Source organism: Papaver somniferum, chromosome 2, assembly GCF_003573695.1.
Source record: "Papaver somniferum cultivar HN1 chromosome 2, ASM357369v1, whole genome shotgun sequence".
NCBI lineage: Eukaryota > Viridiplantae > Streptophyta > Magnoliopsida > Ranunculales > Papaveraceae > Papaver > Papaver somniferum.
The window spans coordinates 62,284,738-62,301,417 of record NC_039359.1 but is presented as its reverse complement, the minus strand read 5'-3'; the positions used below and the strand labels follow the sequence as shown (position 1 = coordinate 62,301,417).

Sequence of the window (16,680 nt, the reverse complement as noted above, 5' to 3'; positions counted from 1 at the left end):
GTAAATTAGGAGAAGAGATAATCCTCTCCTTATCTGTTCTCCTCAATCATGGATGAACAAAAACCAGAGCTAGAGAAAAAACTTCATGTAGTTGTATTTCCATGGCTGGCAATTGGCCATCTAATACCATTTTTCCATCTCTCAGTATCTTTAGCGAAAAAAGGTATTCAAATCTCTTTTGTTTCGACTCCAAAAAATCTCCAAAAACTCCCAAAAATCCCACAAAATTTATCTTCACTAATAACTTTAGTTTCTCTTCCATTAAACCATGATCAGAACTTACCAGAATCAGCTGAATCTTCAAACGATATACCAATTGAGAAAACCCAGTATCTCAAAAAAGCTTTCGACGGATTAGAATTACCACTTACTAATTATCTTATCAATTCTAAACCAGATTATATTATCCATGATTATGCTTCTTATTGGGTACCGAAAATTTCAGAAAACCTGGGAATTCCTTGTGTATTTTTTGCGGTTTTTACGGGTTCGTTCATGGGCTTTATTGGCCCGCCGGAAGTGTTGTTGGATGAAGAGAGAGATCGAAATCTGAAACCGGAGGATTTCACTACTACTCCGAAATGGATCACTTTTCAGACTAATATTGTGTATCGGACTCATGAATTGTTAGAGTACTTCAAGGGCGCTCCACCACAGGATGATCAAACTCACGATGGTGATGATCTTGAAAGTGATGGATATAAAGCTGTTCCGGATACACGTCGGTTTGGGATGGTAATTCGGGACAGTAATTTTATTGCGATAAGAAGTTCACCTGAGTTTGAATCGGACTGGTTGAGTCTACTCAACCAGCTTTATAAAAAACCAGTGATTCCGTTAGGATTTCTAACACCACCACTAGTTGAAGATCAAGAGGAAAGCAACAATTGGGTGGAAATTAAAACCTGGCTAGACAGGCAAAAACAAGGGTCAGTGATTTATGTTGCTTTAGGAACAGAAGCGGTACTGAGTCAAGAACAAGTGAACGAGTTAGCCATTGGTTTGGAATCGACCGGGTTACCTTTCTTTTGGGTGCTAAGGAAACCACTCAATAACTCGGAACAATCCTTACCATTAGGATTTGAAGATCGAATGAGTGGACGCGGTTTGGTTTATATGAAGTGGGCGCCCCAAGTGAAAATACTGGGTCATCCGAGTATCGGCGGGTTCTTGACTCACTGCGGTTATAACTCCGTTATAGAAGGTCTAGCTTTTGGAAGAGTTCTAGTTTTGTTACCAATGCTAAATGATCAAGGTTTGAATTCTAGATTGCTGGATGGGAAAAAGGTTGGAATAGAAGTACATAGGAACGAACGAGACGGATCGTTTTCTAGTGAGTCAGTAGCCGAGGCGGTTAAAATCTCCATGGCAGGAGATGAAGGGCAAGTTCTCAGAAACAATGCCAAAGAGATGATAGAGATATTTGGGAATGAGAAGCTGAATGTTTCATATGTAAATGATTTTGTTCAGTTCCTTCAAAAAACATAAGAATTAGGCAATGCACTGCACTGGTTTCTTCTGTTCTCTAATAAGAGTATTATTCAATATTATGAAATAGTCTATGGCACTGAATTTTTCAGCAATAATTATTAGATGTTACCCAACATATTCTATATGTAGGTTGAAGCTGGTCCTCCGAGACATTCCACTAGGAAGTCCATCACCACCTCAACTAACTCAGATTGATGATTGCTGTAACCATGATCGGCGCCTTCAATAATATGCAATTTGTGATTAGGTATGACTTTAGCAAACTCGAATGCATCTTCCACGGGTATACAATCATCAGCAGATCCATGAATGGTCAACACCCTGTTTAGTAGAAATTAAATTAAGTTATCAAGTTAAATGTCCGTAAAATCAAGAATTTGAGACTCCCAGATTCCATAGAAGAACACATGAAGACAAGACTGACCTGCAGTCCGTTGGAATTGAGAGGCATATGGCATGCATATCAGTAGCAAGGCGTTCCTTTAAACTTTCCTCTGTCACACGGTACATAACTCCTACAGTTCAATCAACTTCATCAAACAGGCAACTAATTATAACAAAAGAGTCTCTAAAGCTCAATGGTGGAATTGGGGCACGACCCATAGTAATCGAAATTTAGGATTACCAACACGTCATTGAAGTCAAGTTACCTTCATCGCCCACAAAATCCAAAAACCCTTTCTCCTTGATTCTTTCCATATAGTCTTTACCCAACACGTCCTCAGTTCCTTCTTCCATTTTAAAGCGTCCACAAACATTCACAACTGTTGCTACATCATGATACCTAGAAGCATACACGAGCACTGAATCTCCTCCTGTGAGAATCCTTATTCATCAGTTATGGATCTAAAAGCTTCAGAGAAAGCAGAAATGGTCTAGTGCAAGATGAACTGGTATGAATACCATAATAATAATATAGGTGCACATACTGAGATTACCTTTACTGTGACCAAGGATTCCACCAATCACCCGTTGCAACCCTGAGAAATACTTGACCACAGAGTGCAAATCATCAGCCTCTTTATTGTAATTACCATATTCAAACGTCCCTTCACTTTCCCTAAACGTAAAAGAAAAAAAAAACAATTTTGCATAATGTTAGCCGAATTTCAAATCAAGATAAATATATAAGCTTAAAATTCTACCAGTGAATCAAAGAAATTTCTTGAAATCCTCTTAAATAACCTGTTAGATGGATGTACTGAAATTTAAAGCTTGAAATGTATACCCGTTCCCTGAGAAGTCAAAGCAGAAAACACTGATTCCTTTTTTTGTTAAAGCATCCGTGAGGTTAAAATTAACCGGACATTCCTGTATAACAAAAACTCCAACCTTGAGTTATGGTACATTCACCGGGATACAATCATGGAGACTAGAGAGTAACTATAAACTAGTTTATAACTACCTTCTTGGCTGCAGATCCATGGCATAGGATGATAATTTCTTTTGAACTCGTTTCATATAGCACGCCCACAAGCTTTTCACCATACTTGTTCTTGATGATAACTCGCTCAGTCACTAGTGTATAGATAAAGTTAGTTTTCCGAGAAATCGAAAGTAAAATCATTTGGAGGATAAAATGAAATCCGACTCATTCGAATGAGCTTCGGGTATATGTTGTATTCATGTGTTCAATAAACATTACTTATCCAAAATCATGTGTATTTGAATCTAGTTCTTTCACTGGTATATTAATTTTATATGCGATTGTCAACCCAATTCAAGAAGCGAAACGAAAATTTAGTCAACATTATAAATTCAAAGAGTTATGGTAAAGAAAATTAGATCATTAAGAAAAGAATCTCATACTCAGAAATGATTACCTGAGTTTTGTTCTTTCACGGAAGAAGATGAATCAGCCATCCTTGATCAGTTGATCCGATCGGCGTTGAGGGAGTGCAGGATGAAGGAGACTGAACTATTAAAAGTTGAAGGGGACTGTTTGATTATTGGTTCTGTAATCTGGAACAATCCCACTTACACTTGATAAAGTATTTTTTTCTTTTAGCATCTTTGGAAAATTGTTCCCACTATTTATATATATATATTCACTGTAAAGTTTATTCTCACTCATTAAAGAAGGTGTAGACTGAATCTCGTACTCGGATACAAAAAATGTATTACATGGAAAAGATCTAGCGGCGGTAGTACATCAGGAAAATTCTGAGAATAAGTACAAGACCTTCTATAATGAAAAGCTTATTAGGAGAGGCGACAACTATCTGCAAAGGTGATGGTGTTTGCATGAAAAGTTCATTGATATAGCCAACCACTATCTCCGCTAATTCAGATAGATGTTTATCGTTATTGTAACCATGATCAGCCCTTTCAACTACCTGCAATTTGTGATTTACTATGACTTTGGCAAACTCATACGCATCTTCAACTGGTACTATTTTATCCGCAGCACTATGAACAGTCAACACCCTACATAAATTTGCAGTAAAATTAAGCACTTTCCTTATCCAGAAAAGAGAAATTCAATTTTGTAACTATTACTCAGTACTAACATGAAAAATGCAGAATACATATGTACGATTTAAGATAGAGCGTACACTCACCTGCAATCTTTTCCAATTGACAAGCATAATGCACCCATATCAATAGCAAGGCGTTCCATCAAGCTCTCTGCCGTGAAGCCTTGTTCGATAACGGTGCTCAAATCGAAAGAAAAAAGAAAAATATGGCGCTGCACATATTCTAATCGTGTATGGACTATGAAAATTCGAAACCAGGGAGAGTTGTGTACATTTCTACATTGTACACTCAGGCGGCAGACACGAGGAATTATCGTACACATGTAGACAAGTCTACACAGATCCCACTCGACTAGCCATGGTGCGGCCTTGACGGAAATGGCTGTAGGATCTTGGCCACACAAATTCAAGCTTTTTTTAGCTAGGCACATTGCAATAACTGATTGACTGGTTGGATTAATTAACAGCACCACAACTAAAAGGAAACATCGTTATATGATTGCATTTGTGACAACTAAAAAAACAATTACCTTTTTTATCTTCTACATCAATGAATCCATCTTGCTCAATTCTTTCCTTATAATTTTCACCCAAGCGTTTTGCAATACCTCCCTCCATATTGTAGCGTCCGGACACATTTACAAGTGTAGCTACATCGTGATACTTTGAAGCATATATGAGCACCACGTTTCCTCCTGTGAAAAGCTCATTCAGTAACAATATTTCAAAGAAGCAGGAAAGTATAGCAATTTGGAAGACGGAATTAGATGATGCTCAGCAACGGATAAGATGAGTTTGTGTGGGATATGATTTACGGTGTGCTAACATAATCTCCAGAAGAGGAATCACCAATCGGCAAGTTCAAAATGATCTGATTATGGTGTAATAACTTGTACATAAACAAAGAAAGGGACTTACCTTTACTATGCCCAACAAGGGCATCAATGACACGTTTCATTCCTATAAAGTGTAGAACTACAGAACGCAAATCATCAGCCTCCTTAATGTATTCATCATGTTGTGTACCTTCACTTTTCCTGAAGAGTAGAATGAACAAGTTCATGTAAGTATAGATTAACATAAAAGCATAAACATGAATATCTGCAAGTCACATTAGAAGCACATACCCGGTCCCAGAAAAATCAAACCGGAATACACTAATTCCTTGCTTTGTTAAAGCCTCGACCAAGTTCGTGTTAATCGGAGTATCCTTACTTGATCGAAATCCATGGCACAAGATTACAATTTTTGTAGAACCCGTTTCGTGTAAGACACCAACAAGATTTTCACCATACTTATTCTTTACAATAACTGTTTGTTCCTCAACAATAACAGATGATGATTGAGCGAATGAGCGGCCATTAAGAGAAAGATGATAATGAAGACCGGTGATGTGATAGGCGGATATTAATACTAGAAAATCACCTAAAATCTTTTGATAGAACCCTAAACTATATATATATATATATATACCAAAATAGTTGTACAGCAGGTATTTATACAGTTTTAAAAATCTTATCTTACTGTAATAAAGAAAGGCCCCCTTTTGGGTGGTTTTGGTGTAGCATGGGGGAATATCTAAATTATCCCTCATTTATTTTATTTTATTTTTTTACTTTTGAAGGAACAAGGGGCTAAACAGAACCCCTAAAGTAATTAAATCAATAAAATGTCAACAAGTGATAAAAATTCATACATCATTAACAAAGAATAATAAAAAATACATTTAATGGGAGCCCCTAATACAAAAGATCTAACACACATTAAAAGTATTGAGTATATATTCAAATAGAAAACAGTTGTTTTCTGAGGGATGGTTTTTGGAACTCTTTCCAACCATTTGGATAATTTCTTCAAATCTTGATGTTCCCATAACAAGGAGTGATAAGCACATAACATCATAATCACGATTAAAACCGGTAGCAATGGATCTTGTATCAAGTTGCAGAGACCTACGTCACGCCGGAGGAAATCGTCGTCAACTATATACATGAACATACAATCACATGTTAACAAAGTGCCATTAAGGCTATTATATTCTTCATAATGACAATCGTCAGCCATTAGAGACGATCAGGAAAAATATATACAAAACCTAACCTGACTTTAAGATCCCTATAAAACAAGGACAAATTTTATTGAAAGCATAAAAACCTAATTTAAATGTTACCCAAATTTACCCTAATTAATATTAGAGTAAATCTAGGCAACACACAAAAATCTACTAAAAAAATTGATATGTAATTGAAAATTTGTAGAAGGAATTGAAGAATTGAAGAAGAAGAAGAAGAAGAAGAAGGAGGAGGAGGAGGAGGAGGAGGAGGAGGTAGTTTGAGTTTTTTTTTTGGGATATTCCAAATGGAGAGAGAAAAACTTTTTTAATACTCATCCCTCATCTTATTACTCCTACAGGTATGAGACGTGATAATCCTACACTAGGAAGCTTATATTTGTAAAATAGACAGCCAAGGGATACGTGATCGAATCCCATTGAACTCAGTTTTGCGAATTTACGTTTCTTTGTTCTTTTATCTCCTTCGATTTTAGTTTCCATCTTCTCCTCTTCTTCGTTCATGTGTCTCTCCGTCGAAAGAAATCGAAACCCAAATATTCAACTCTGAAAGAGGCGATACAAAAACTGTGATTTGCGATCAAGTTTTCTTTTCAAAGAGTCTCCAACAATTTTTTCTCCCTACCCTCTTTATTCTCTGCTACTTGAACAAATGTTCTCCTGTGTTAGGTTTCAAACTTTGGGTTTCTGGAAGAAGAAGATGAAGTGAGTGATGTATGGTTGCCCAAGTAAAGACGCATGAATATTGATTCAAAACTCGAAATTGCTTCTGATTTTCTAAAGGTATGATTTTAATTATGAATCACCCAATTTTTTTATATTCTTTGCCTGTGAAAGTAGGTTTCCAATCCGATAAACTAATCTCTTCATCGGGTACCAATTTCAATTTCACCAAGTTTATTAACTATGAAACTCATGTTTTCCTCAATATGATCATGGTTATGATTTCAAGGTTTTGGTAATTTTGTAGAGAGTAGAAAAATTGAAATCAAAAGAACTAGATTTAATGTTTACTCAGAATCAGTTTATGTAATACTCTGTTGAATGTTGAATTACTATTGTTATTTGCAATAATCATTATAATCAATTAAGTTGAATGAATGGTTTGCATCTGGTACTAATCTCCGTCGGGATTAAAATGATTGCCACCTGATATTCATTTGCTCAAGCTGAAAACAATTTTAAGAATTGGAATTCAGGCTATAGAGATTTCCTGTGTTCATTTCAGAGTACTAATGTTTTCTGAATTTGGGCTTTAGCAATTCTAGATGAGTTGCGTTCAGATTTCAGAAGCTAAATTAGTAAACCAAATTGGTATTTCACTTAGATTTATGGTAATTTTAATTTGTAGAGACTAGAGAAATTGAAATCAGATGAAGTGGATTTGACGTTCAATAAAATCTATTGATTTTCTATTTTGGAACACTAGGAGTCCTTATGCCGCAATAGTGACTTATAAAATTGAAAAAATCTAGAATTGCAGTAAAATTGGAAAATCTGCAGCAATGGAAGGCAATAATAAGGTATCCAATTTAAATCCCCACGTCCAACGCCGATATCCTAGATGTACATGTATCTGATTAAATTGGTTACTAAGGATTTCATATTATTATTAGTAGTAGTGCTTCTGATTACATATACACAATCTGTAGCTGAAATACTCTTAGTCGTAGTGTTAAGTTTCAATGTTTTGGATAAAGAATGAGCTGTTGGAAAATGCAAATTTGGATTCAGTACCCAGTCATTCAGTTATGTAGGAAATACCATTAGGTCCTAGAAATAATATATTAGAAAGAGTCTAGTCCAGTTGATCAGTCAACTGTCTGTTTGGTCCTTTTTGGTAAAATATATTATAGCTTGGTCCTAAAAATTATGGTTTGGTCCTAGGCTGATGTCATGGATGATGTAAATGTCATTGTGTGGTGGCAGAAATATCCTTTTGGGGCCACATATATAGACAAAATCACTAAAAAAATATCTCATTCTTAGATTTACAATCTCTCTCCTCTTTATTTTCAGATTTGTTTCTCTTTCCTAATTTTTTCAGATCTAGTTTCTCTATTCTTGATTTTCTTTCTCCGTTTTTACTGCTGGTGTTTGATTTTGATGAAGGTGATGGTGTTGAAGATGAAGATGACGAAGAATCATATAAAGATTATGAAAACGACGAAGATGAAGATGCGTTTTTGATTTCTTTGCTATTGTTGAAGACGAAGACGAAGATGAAGATGCGTTTTTGATGTTTCTGCTCGTGTTGAAGACAAAGATGATGAGATATTTGTTTGCTGCTTGTGTTGAAGATCTCGATTTGTTGATGTTTTTCGTGTTGATGATGATTTCTGTTTGTTGCTCGTGTTGGAAATCTCGATTTGTTGATGTTTTTCATGTTGATGATGATTTGTTGATGTTTTTTTCGTGATGATGATGTTTGCTGCTGCTGTTGAAGACGTCGAAGAAGATGAAGATGATCTTGCTGATGTTTTTATATGGAGTTCATTCCAGAAATGAAGTCTGGTTTGTATATGTTTTTATATGGAGTTCATTTCTGGAATGAAGTCTGTTTTTTTAGGTTTTTATATGGACTTCATTTCTGGAATGAAGTCTTTTTTTTTTAGGTTTTTATATGGACTTCATTTCTGGAATGAAGTATGTTTTTTAGGTTTTTATATGTAGTTCATTTCTGGAATGAAGTCTGTTTTTTAGGTTTTTATATGAAGTTCCTTTCTGGAATGAAGTCTGTTTTTTTTAGGTTTTTATATGGACTTCATTTCTGGAATGAAATCTGTTTTTTAGATTTTTATATAGACTTCATTTCTGGAATGAAGTATGTTTCTTTTAGGTTTTTATATGAACTTCATTTTTGTTTTTTTAGGTTTTTATATGGACTTCATTTCTGGAATGAACTTGCTACAAGAAAATAAGTAAAAATTAACACGGAAGGGTACTTTTGTCAGTTTATTTTTTTTAAATAATTATGGGTCAAACAGTAAAAGCGTTTTCCTAAAGGACCAAACAGACATGGACTCATCTAAAAAAAGACCAAACGATATTTTTCCCTTCAGTTATATAGGGAGTCTCCCTATAAAAATAGAAGCATCCTAAAATTAGGAATAAATCTCAATAGATTTTCTTACATTCTTTTTCCCATACCGCAGGTTAACAACAACATCCTTCTGTTGACAATGGGTTTTTAAGAAACATGTGTGGGTGATTGTTTATGCACCAAGAAGAGGCAGGCACAACTCTCAACTGAAAATACTGGTTATAATAAGGTGATGACATTCTTAGTTCCATTGTGTTTTCTTTAATTCTTTGAATGGATTTCAACTGGGGTAGATATTAGGGCTGAGAACTATTTTGGTTAAACAATAGAGATGATAGTGGGCGAAGGGATCGATTCATATAAAGTATAAGGTGTTATTGATTTCATTCAAGATTTTAATAATCAAATAGTCAAGATATGGAATGTTCCATGAATTTACAGACCAAATAGTTATTGATGTGTAAGTGAATATGAATGAATGGTTTCTTTGTTTTCTTGACTTCTGCATTCAGTTGTGTCAAAGTGATGCCTTGGACAGTGATCCACCTTTTATATTGTTAAGAACAATTGGCCTACTTTGAATTTTTTATGTATTCGTTCTTCTTGACTACATATCTTTTTGTTGCTTGCTTATCAGTTACTAGAACTCTTATTGATGTTGCCTTCTTGGAACAGGTATTGGTCATCCACAAGATGGTGGTTGTATCGCACTATATAAAAATGTGGTTAGATAAAGGTTAGCCGTTTTCTGACGACGGCATATACAACATGGTAGCGTGGACTGCATGTTGTCCTTTAATGAATATTGGTGTAACATAGAACGAGTAATATATCACGAACAAGTGTATTATGTGGTTCCGCACGGTCTTGCAGTTAATTGTAACTACAGTAGAATGAAATCTCATAAATCACTTTTGTACATACACTGCTACTTTTGAAGGAAGACTTTTCTGCGAATATTTTACTTAATTTTTCTTTTTATTTTGTAAGGTAAATGCGTATTTTGCTAGTATCAAATAAGGAAACACAACAAATTAAGGAAATACAGCAGAATATAAATTCTCATTCAATTTCTTCATCAAACTAATATAACAACGGCATGGAGAAATTTGTCGATTTTCTGATAAACAACGACCGAATACCTGGTTAGCTGCAACATCATGTGTCAGAGGTTTCCTCTTTTTTTTTTCCGGCGTATTGGGAATTTTTTTTAAAGAATTTGCTTGTTTTGTTTCGTGCTCTCGGTCTGTGAAAAAGGTGGGGGCAGAAGTACAAAGGAACAAACAAGATGGATCTTTTTCCTTAGTGAGTCGGTAGCCGAGGCAGTTAAAATTGCCATGGTTGCATGATGAAAGACAAGTTCTTGGAAACAATACCAATGAGATGATAGAGATATTAAGTATGAGAAACTGAATGTTTCATGTGTAAATGATATTGTTCAGCTCCTTATAAATCATAATAAGAATTAGGGACTGCTGTATTGCACTTTGGCCAAGCCATTGCCCTGCCCAGAATTTCACAGATGGTCTCATCAGATATTGGAGAGACAGCTGGGAACAAATTTATTCAAGTTGTTCGAAATATTTTGCCATGGGTCATAAAAATATCAACAAAAATTTACATAGAAGAATTTAAGTGAGCAAATCTGTAGACAGTTGCTTCAGAAAATACATATCAGCAACCACTTATTATTAGCAGAAACGGAACAACTTTAAGAAGTTGAATATGGCACTGAATCTTTTTAACGGTAACTATTACTTATTACATGGTACCTAATGATGGGTGATGTTGGTCTCCTGAAGACGTTCCTTTATAAAGCCCACCACCCCCTTAGCTAACATAGGTTGACAATTACTGAAATTATGATCAGCACCTCCGAACCCATGCAATTTGCGATTAGGTATGGCTCTATCAAGCTACACATTTATCAGCAGATCCAAAAACAACCAATACCCTGTTTAATTTTAAGTGATTAAGTTAATGTTTAAAAAATCAAGAATTTGAGACTCCCAGATTCATTAAAAAAAATTAAGATTTCATTTAAATCCATGAATTTTCCATGATGTCAAATTCATAGACTACTAAAACTAAATGAAGCACCTACACAAATAAAAGCACACTTTAAAACAAGACCAACCTGCAGTCCGGTGCAATTGAGAGGCACAAGGCATGCATATCAGTACCAAGGCGTTCCATTAAACTCTCTTCTGTGACGCGGTACTGAGTTCCTATAGTTCAATCAAATACTCAATCAGACCGGCACGCAAATGTTAACACCATATCAAAAGAGTTTATAAAGTTTATGAAATTTTTTAATTCTCCCGGCTATTAGGTCTCACTAAGGGTGCCGATGGGGTATGGACCCCCCATCAGTCAATCTTGGCTCCAATCCCTAATCGACCACCACATCCCCATACTAAAGATTCGGGATCTTGGTTAGCCACCAATATCCACTTCAAAAAAAAAAAAAAACAAACTGAGATATGCTACGAATTAAACACTAACTGCAAGTTACCGTCACCACCAATAAAATCCAAAAATCCCTTTTCCTTGATTCTTTCCATATAATCTTTACCCAACACTTCTTCAATTCCTTTATCCATATAGTAGTGTGCAGAAATACTCACAACTGTTGCTACATCATGATACTTCGAAGCAAATACAAGCGCAGAATTTCCTCCCGTGAGAACACTTATTGATCAGTTTTAGATCGAAGTCTCAGAGAAAGCAGAAAATGTACAACATATGAGTGATAATCAAACTTTTAACTACAAATAAATGAAGTCACTAATCTTCACATGCCGATAAGGAGAGGCGAAATCATGCAGCGTGGACCAGTAGAATCTAGCAGCTCTAAACATAATCTTATCATGCAACCTAAACCCGCATTAAATACATCAAATCGGATGTTACAGATGGTATTACTTATTGATAAGTATTTCCAAACTTTTTGAAATTTTATGACTTCATTCTGAGACGTACACTTAGTCTAAAAGTCCTACTATGTGAACACAGTAAACCTTGGTTGCAGTAGCAGTCCACCATTTTACAAATGAACAATCTATACTAAATTATGCTCAACATTCAATGTCTAGTGCAAGTCAGATGAAAGAGTAAGAATATCATAATAGGAAACAGATAGTCAGATTACCTTTACCATGACCGAGGATTCCACCAATCACTTGTTTCAGCCCTGAGAAATACATGACTACAGAATGCAAATCATCAGCTTCTTTACTATAGCTACCAAACTCAAACGTACCTTCACTTTCCCTAAAAGAAAACAAGCGAGTTTGCATAAAATTAGCCAAATTCAAATCAAGGAAAATATATTAGTTTAAAATTCTATTAGTCATAATCATAGAAATTTGTTGACATATTTTTAGCCTAATAGAGGTACTGAAACACAAAGATTAAATGCATACCCGTTCCTGAGAAGTCAAAGCAGAAAACACTGATTCCTTCTTTTGTTAAAGCATCAGAGAGGTTCAAATTAATCGGACATTCCTATAAACGAAAACTCCATCATTGAGTTATGACATACCCACTTAACTCATGTACGAGAATACAAGCAGACTAACTATTAAAGTAGTTTAAAAATCCGATGTCAAAAGAGAAAAGATCTATCGGAGTTAGAACATAGAAGTTAGAAAAACGAACCTTCTTGGATGCAAGTCCATGGCATAGGATTATGACTTCTTTTGAGCTCGTTTCGTATGATACACCCACAAGCTTTTCACCATACTTGTTCTTGATGATAATTTGCTCAATCACTAATATATGGATAAACTTTGTAAATTGTGTGATGTTTTTCTGTGAAATCGAAATAAAAATCACTTAGGATAAAAATGAAATCAGACTACATAGTTTTTTAGGCTCCTTCGAAGAGGCTTCGGAATTTGTCATTGTAAGTTTATAACTAACAAAATTATACATGTTGCATTGATGCATGAGTACAATAACATTACTAATCGAAAATCATGTGCGGATCAAATTATCTCACCAATATATTAATCTTATATGCCATTATCAATCTCCTTTCAAAAAAAAAAACCGAAAGATTTTAGTCTAATCTAGTGACTATTTAATTTACTAAAATGATCAACAGCATAAATTCAAAGAAATGTGCTAACGAATATAAGATTATTATTTTAAGGAAATAATTAACAGAAGAATCTGGTCGTCAGAATTGATTACCTGAGTTTTGCTTTTTCAGGGAAGATGATTCAGCCATACTTGATAAGTTGATCCGGCACCGTTGAGGTAGTGTAGGATGAAGGAGACTTGAACTCTTGAAGTTGAAGGGGACTGCTTGGATATTGGTTTTGGTATAGACCAAGTCAGTTTAAACTTGCCTACCATTTCTCCTATCTTATTATGTAATCTGGACCAGTTCCGCTTCCACTTGATGAATCTTTTCTTTTAGCATTTTTCCAAGGAGAATTATTCCTCTTATTTATTTATAGTAAAGGTGATTATTACCCATTACATAAAGTGTAGACTTATTCAGGTAATAAGGATGTAAAAAGCACATATAAACACCAAAAACAGTTGACCAAAACTGAGAGTACCTAATGTATTGCATGGAAAAGATCTAGAGGCAATAATACGTCCTGCAAATGTTAAGCACAAGAACTCCTATAGTTAAATTCTTAAAGGAGAGGCGAAAACCATCTGCAAGTGCTTTTGTTTAGTCATTAAAATGCCAGTATGGCCTCATATGTTTGCTTCCAAGTTCCAAGGGCTCATCACTAGGTTTTACTAAATAACTACAAATCCTACTAACCTTGTAAGCCATCTAAAATCAGTTAGTTGTAGATAGTCATCTAGCACCTCTCACATAGTATAAAGCAATTCGCAAATGAATCGGTTACAAAGCATATGAGTCTATATAAAATACAGGGAAATATATGACATGTGTGATGTTCAAAACATTCGCACCACTACACTCATGGTATCAATCTAAATTCATGTTCTCAAGAATGCAAGGCAAGAAATGTAACATAATTAATGTATTCATAAAACACACATCAATGATCCAAACGCAATATGATATATATCGCTAGTTATTTTGTATAGAAATAAGTTGTGGTTTATGAATTTCACCACGAAGAATGATCACATCACATATATGTAGGCTACTTCTGTAAACAAGCCCTTAGGCAACAGATACCTACTGAAGGGTGATGGTGTTCGCCTGAAAAGATTCATTTATATAATCCACCACTACCTCCGCCAATTCAGTTGGATGTTTAGTGTAACAATGATCAGCGCCTTCCACTATGTGTAACTTGTGATTGGCTATCACTTTGGCAAATTCAAACGCATCTTCAACTCTTATAATTTCATCCGCAGAACCATGAACTGTCATCACCCTACATAAATTAGCAGTAAAATTTGGCGCTGTCATTATCAAGAAAAAAGAATCTCAATTCAGCATGCCTATTACCTATACTAACTTGAAGAAAGAAGAATATACATGTATGATTTAAGATAGAGCATATCGCCACCTGCAATCCTTTCCAAATAAAAGGCATAATGCATGCATATCAGTAGCAAGGCGTTCCATCAAACTCTCTTTCGTCACACGGTACTGGACATTTCCTACAAATTGATGATAATATGATCAGATTACAGCTCATTTGATATCAGTGCACAGATCCAAGAAACGAAAGAAGGAGCAAATAGCGGTGGCATGTTCTAATCATGTATGGACTATGAAAATTTCAAACTATAGTTACTTATCAGTGCATGTCTATTATTGCACAAACAGGTGATCGACAAATTTCAACCAGGAATAGTTATGTGCAGTATGTACAGCCATAGACAACAGAAAATTCCAACCAGGATAGGCCTGTACAGCATTTACGCACATACTTGCCCTCCCTCGATATGAACCCTGACAAGCCTAAACAGCTGCCACTCAACTAGCCATGGCGTGGCCTTGACGGATATGGTCTGGGATCCTAGCCACACAAACTCAACCTTTTTTTAGCTAGGAACATTGCAATTACTGATTCACTGGTTGAACTAATTAACAGCACCACAAATACGAAAATAAATTTAAAAGAAAAAAACATCCTTATAGAAATACACATAGAAATACTATAGATGTGCAACTAAATAGAATGTGCAGTATGGGCGATGTAAGCCATATGAAAAGTGTAAATTCAATCATTGAATTGAAAACAATTACCTTCTTTGTCCTTTACATCAATAAATCCATCTTTCTCAATTCTTTCCGTATAATCCTTACCCAAGCGTTCTGCAATACCTCTCTCCATATTGTAGCGTCCGGAAAGATTTACAACTGTAGGTACGTCATGATACTTTGAAGCATATACAAGCACCACATCTCCTCCTGTGAGAATTTCATTTAGTAACAATATTTCAAAGAAGCAAGAACATATATATAACAATTTGGATGCCGGATTAGATAATGCTCAGCAACCAATGAGTTTGTGAACATCGTGGGATTCACAAAATTTCAGGCTTCTCCAATTCAATTCCACATAAACAATTTCCTTTTTCCTAACAGCTAAAATGCTATAAATTGCAAAACAGATGGACATGGATCATGTAGCTTACCTTTACTATGCCCAACAATTGCACCAACCACGCGTTTCAACCCAACAAAGTGCATGACCACAGAATGCAAGTCATCAGCCTCCTTAACGTAATTTCCATACTGAAATGTACCTTCACTTTCCCTAAAAGTAGTACACCATATTCGACACAAAGCTTAGCTGAACTACTCATTAACACAAGCATAAACACAAATATCTTCAATGCACATTAGAAGCACATACCCATTGCCAGAAAAATCAAACCGGAATACACTAATCCCTTGTTTCGTTAAAACCTCAGCCAAATTCCTGTTAATCCGAGAATCCTTACTTGATTGAAATCCATGGCACAAGATTACAATTTTTGTTGAACCCGTTTCATGTAAGACACCAACAAGATTTTCACCGTACTTATTCTTTACATTAACTCTTTGTTGCTCAACAATCACTAATTTGACAAATAAAAACAAAAAAATATGTCATTTTTATGATGATTGTAAAAAAAAATGTAATGAAATTAAATTGAACCGTTGGATTAGATTTACCTGAGTTAACGGTTTTCTCAGAAGGAACTGATTGAGAAGCCATTGTTGAGAATTTGATGAATCGGGATTTAGGGAGTGAAGAAGGAGAGATGGAGAAAGATGATGAAGAAGAGGGATGATGATACGTCGTTGATGGGGTGTGTTTGGTTAGTGGTTTTGGTGAATATGGGTTTAGTCTACAGTACATGCTAAGACCTGCCATTTCAGCAGCGGAATCCAGGACTCAAAGAACTTCAGGTGGAGACTATAAGGTCCGTAATCCCAAAGGTAGGTCCATTTTGGGGTCACTAACCAAGATTTGGACCACAAGAGTCAAGACAGATTTCAAGTCCTTTGATAATATAGTAAAAACATCAAAAAAATAAATATTCTTGAGTGCAAAAATAAATAAATAAATAAATAAAATAGTTGAACGGAGATATTAATTTATCAAAAATTGCTTGAAGAAAAAGAAATCACAGAAGAAAAATATCGTTTATTTAGATAA

At 35.2% G+C, this 16,680-nt stretch overlaps 4 protein-coding genes across 4 annotated transcripts; 1 reads left to right on the top strand and 3 right to left on the bottom strand.

The window, feature by feature from the left end:
- LOC113347825 (UDP-glycosyltransferase 91C1-like) lies at nucleotides 1-1,534 on the top strand. The gene has a single exon (XM_026591496.1). The coding sequence runs from the start codon at nucleotides 49-51 to the stop codon at nucleotides 1,486-1,488; it is 1,440 nt and encodes a 479-aa protein (XP_026447281.1). The 5' UTR covers nucleotides 1-48; the 3' UTR covers nucleotides 1,489-1,534.
- LOC113347826 (uncharacterized protein YfhR-like) lies at nucleotides 1,474-3,454 on the bottom strand. The gene is made up of 7 exons (XM_026591497.1): nucleotides 3,315-3,454; nucleotides 2,897-3,009; nucleotides 2,720-2,802; nucleotides 2,430-2,551; nucleotides 2,142-2,306; nucleotides 1,916-2,006; nucleotides 1,474-1,812 (listed from the first exon to the last, which is right to left on the bottom strand). Exons 1-7 carry the CDS (start codon nucleotides 3,352-3,354, stop codon nucleotides 1,611-1,613), a joined length of 816 nt encoding a protein of 271 aa, XP_026447282.1. The 5' UTR covers nucleotides 3,355-3,454; the 3' UTR covers nucleotides 1,474-1,610.
- A 172-nt stretch (nucleotides 3,455-3,626) lies between these two features.
- Nucleotides 3,627-12,762, bottom strand: LOC113351193. Its single transcript, XM_026595223.1, has 9 exons — nucleotides 12,743-12,762; nucleotides 12,234-12,355; nucleotides 11,598-11,717; nucleotides 11,220-11,310; nucleotides 5,096-5,419; nucleotides 4,887-5,005; nucleotides 4,484-4,663; nucleotides 4,053-4,131; nucleotides 3,627-3,918 (listed from the first exon to the last, which is right to left on the bottom strand). Exons 1-9 carry the CDS (start codon nucleotides 12,760-12,762, stop codon nucleotides 3,627-3,629), a joined length of 1,347 nt encoding a protein of 448 aa, XP_026451008.1.
- Nucleotides 12,763-13,279: 517 nt separating this feature from the next.
- Nucleotides 13,280-16,427, bottom strand: LOC113347823. The gene is made up of 6 exons (XM_026591494.1): nucleotides 16,194-16,427; nucleotides 15,892-16,096; nucleotides 15,671-15,792; nucleotides 15,279-15,443; nucleotides 14,593-14,686; nucleotides 13,280-14,457 (listed from the first exon to the last, which is right to left on the bottom strand). The coding sequence occupies exons 1-6, from the start codon at nucleotides 16,393-16,395 to the stop codon at nucleotides 14,256-14,258; spliced, it is 990 nt and encodes a 329-aa protein (XP_026447279.1). The 5' UTR covers nucleotides 16,396-16,427; the 3' UTR covers nucleotides 13,280-14,255.
- Nucleotides 16,428-16,680: the final 253 nt, after the last annotated feature.

Coding starts and splice junctions, on each gene's coding strand:
- LOC113347826 (XM_026591497.1), bottom strand. CDS start 3,354: ATGGCTGATTCATCTTCTTCCGTGAAAGAACAAAACTCAG. Junction 2,552..2,719: donor TTTGACTTCTCAGGGAACGG/GTATACATTTCA, acceptor TTTTACGTTTAG/GGAAAGTGAAGGGACGTTTG. Junction 2,007..2,141: donor GGATTTTGTGGGCGATGAAG/GTAACTTGACTT, acceptor ATTGAACTGTAG/GAGTTATGTACCGTGTGACA.
- LOC113351193 (XM_026595223.1), bottom strand. CDS start 12,762: ATGGACTTGCATCCAAGAAG. Junction 11,718..12,233: donor AATCCTCGGTCATGGTAAAG/GTAATCTGACTA, acceptor ATCATGATGTAG/CAACAGTTGTGAGTATTTCT. Junction 3,919..4,052: donor TCAATTGGAAAAGATTGCAG/GTGAGTGTACGC, acceptor AAATTTATGTAG/GGTGTTGACTGTTCATAGTG.
- LOC113347823 (XM_026591494.1), bottom strand. CDS start 16,395: ATGGCAGGTCTTAGCATGTACTGTAGACTAAACCCATATTCACCAAAA. Junction 16,097..16,193: donor TGAGAAAACCGTTAACTCAG/GTAAATCTAATC, acceptor TTGTCAAATTAG/TGATTGTTGAGCAACAAAGA. Junction 15,793..15,891: donor TTTGATTTTTCTGGCAATGG/GTATGTGCTTCT, acceptor TACTACTTTTAG/GGAAAGTGAAGGTACATTTC.
- LOC113347825 (XM_026591496.1), top strand. CDS start 49: ATGGATGAACAAAAACCAGAGCTAGAGAAAAAACTTCATGTAGTTGTA.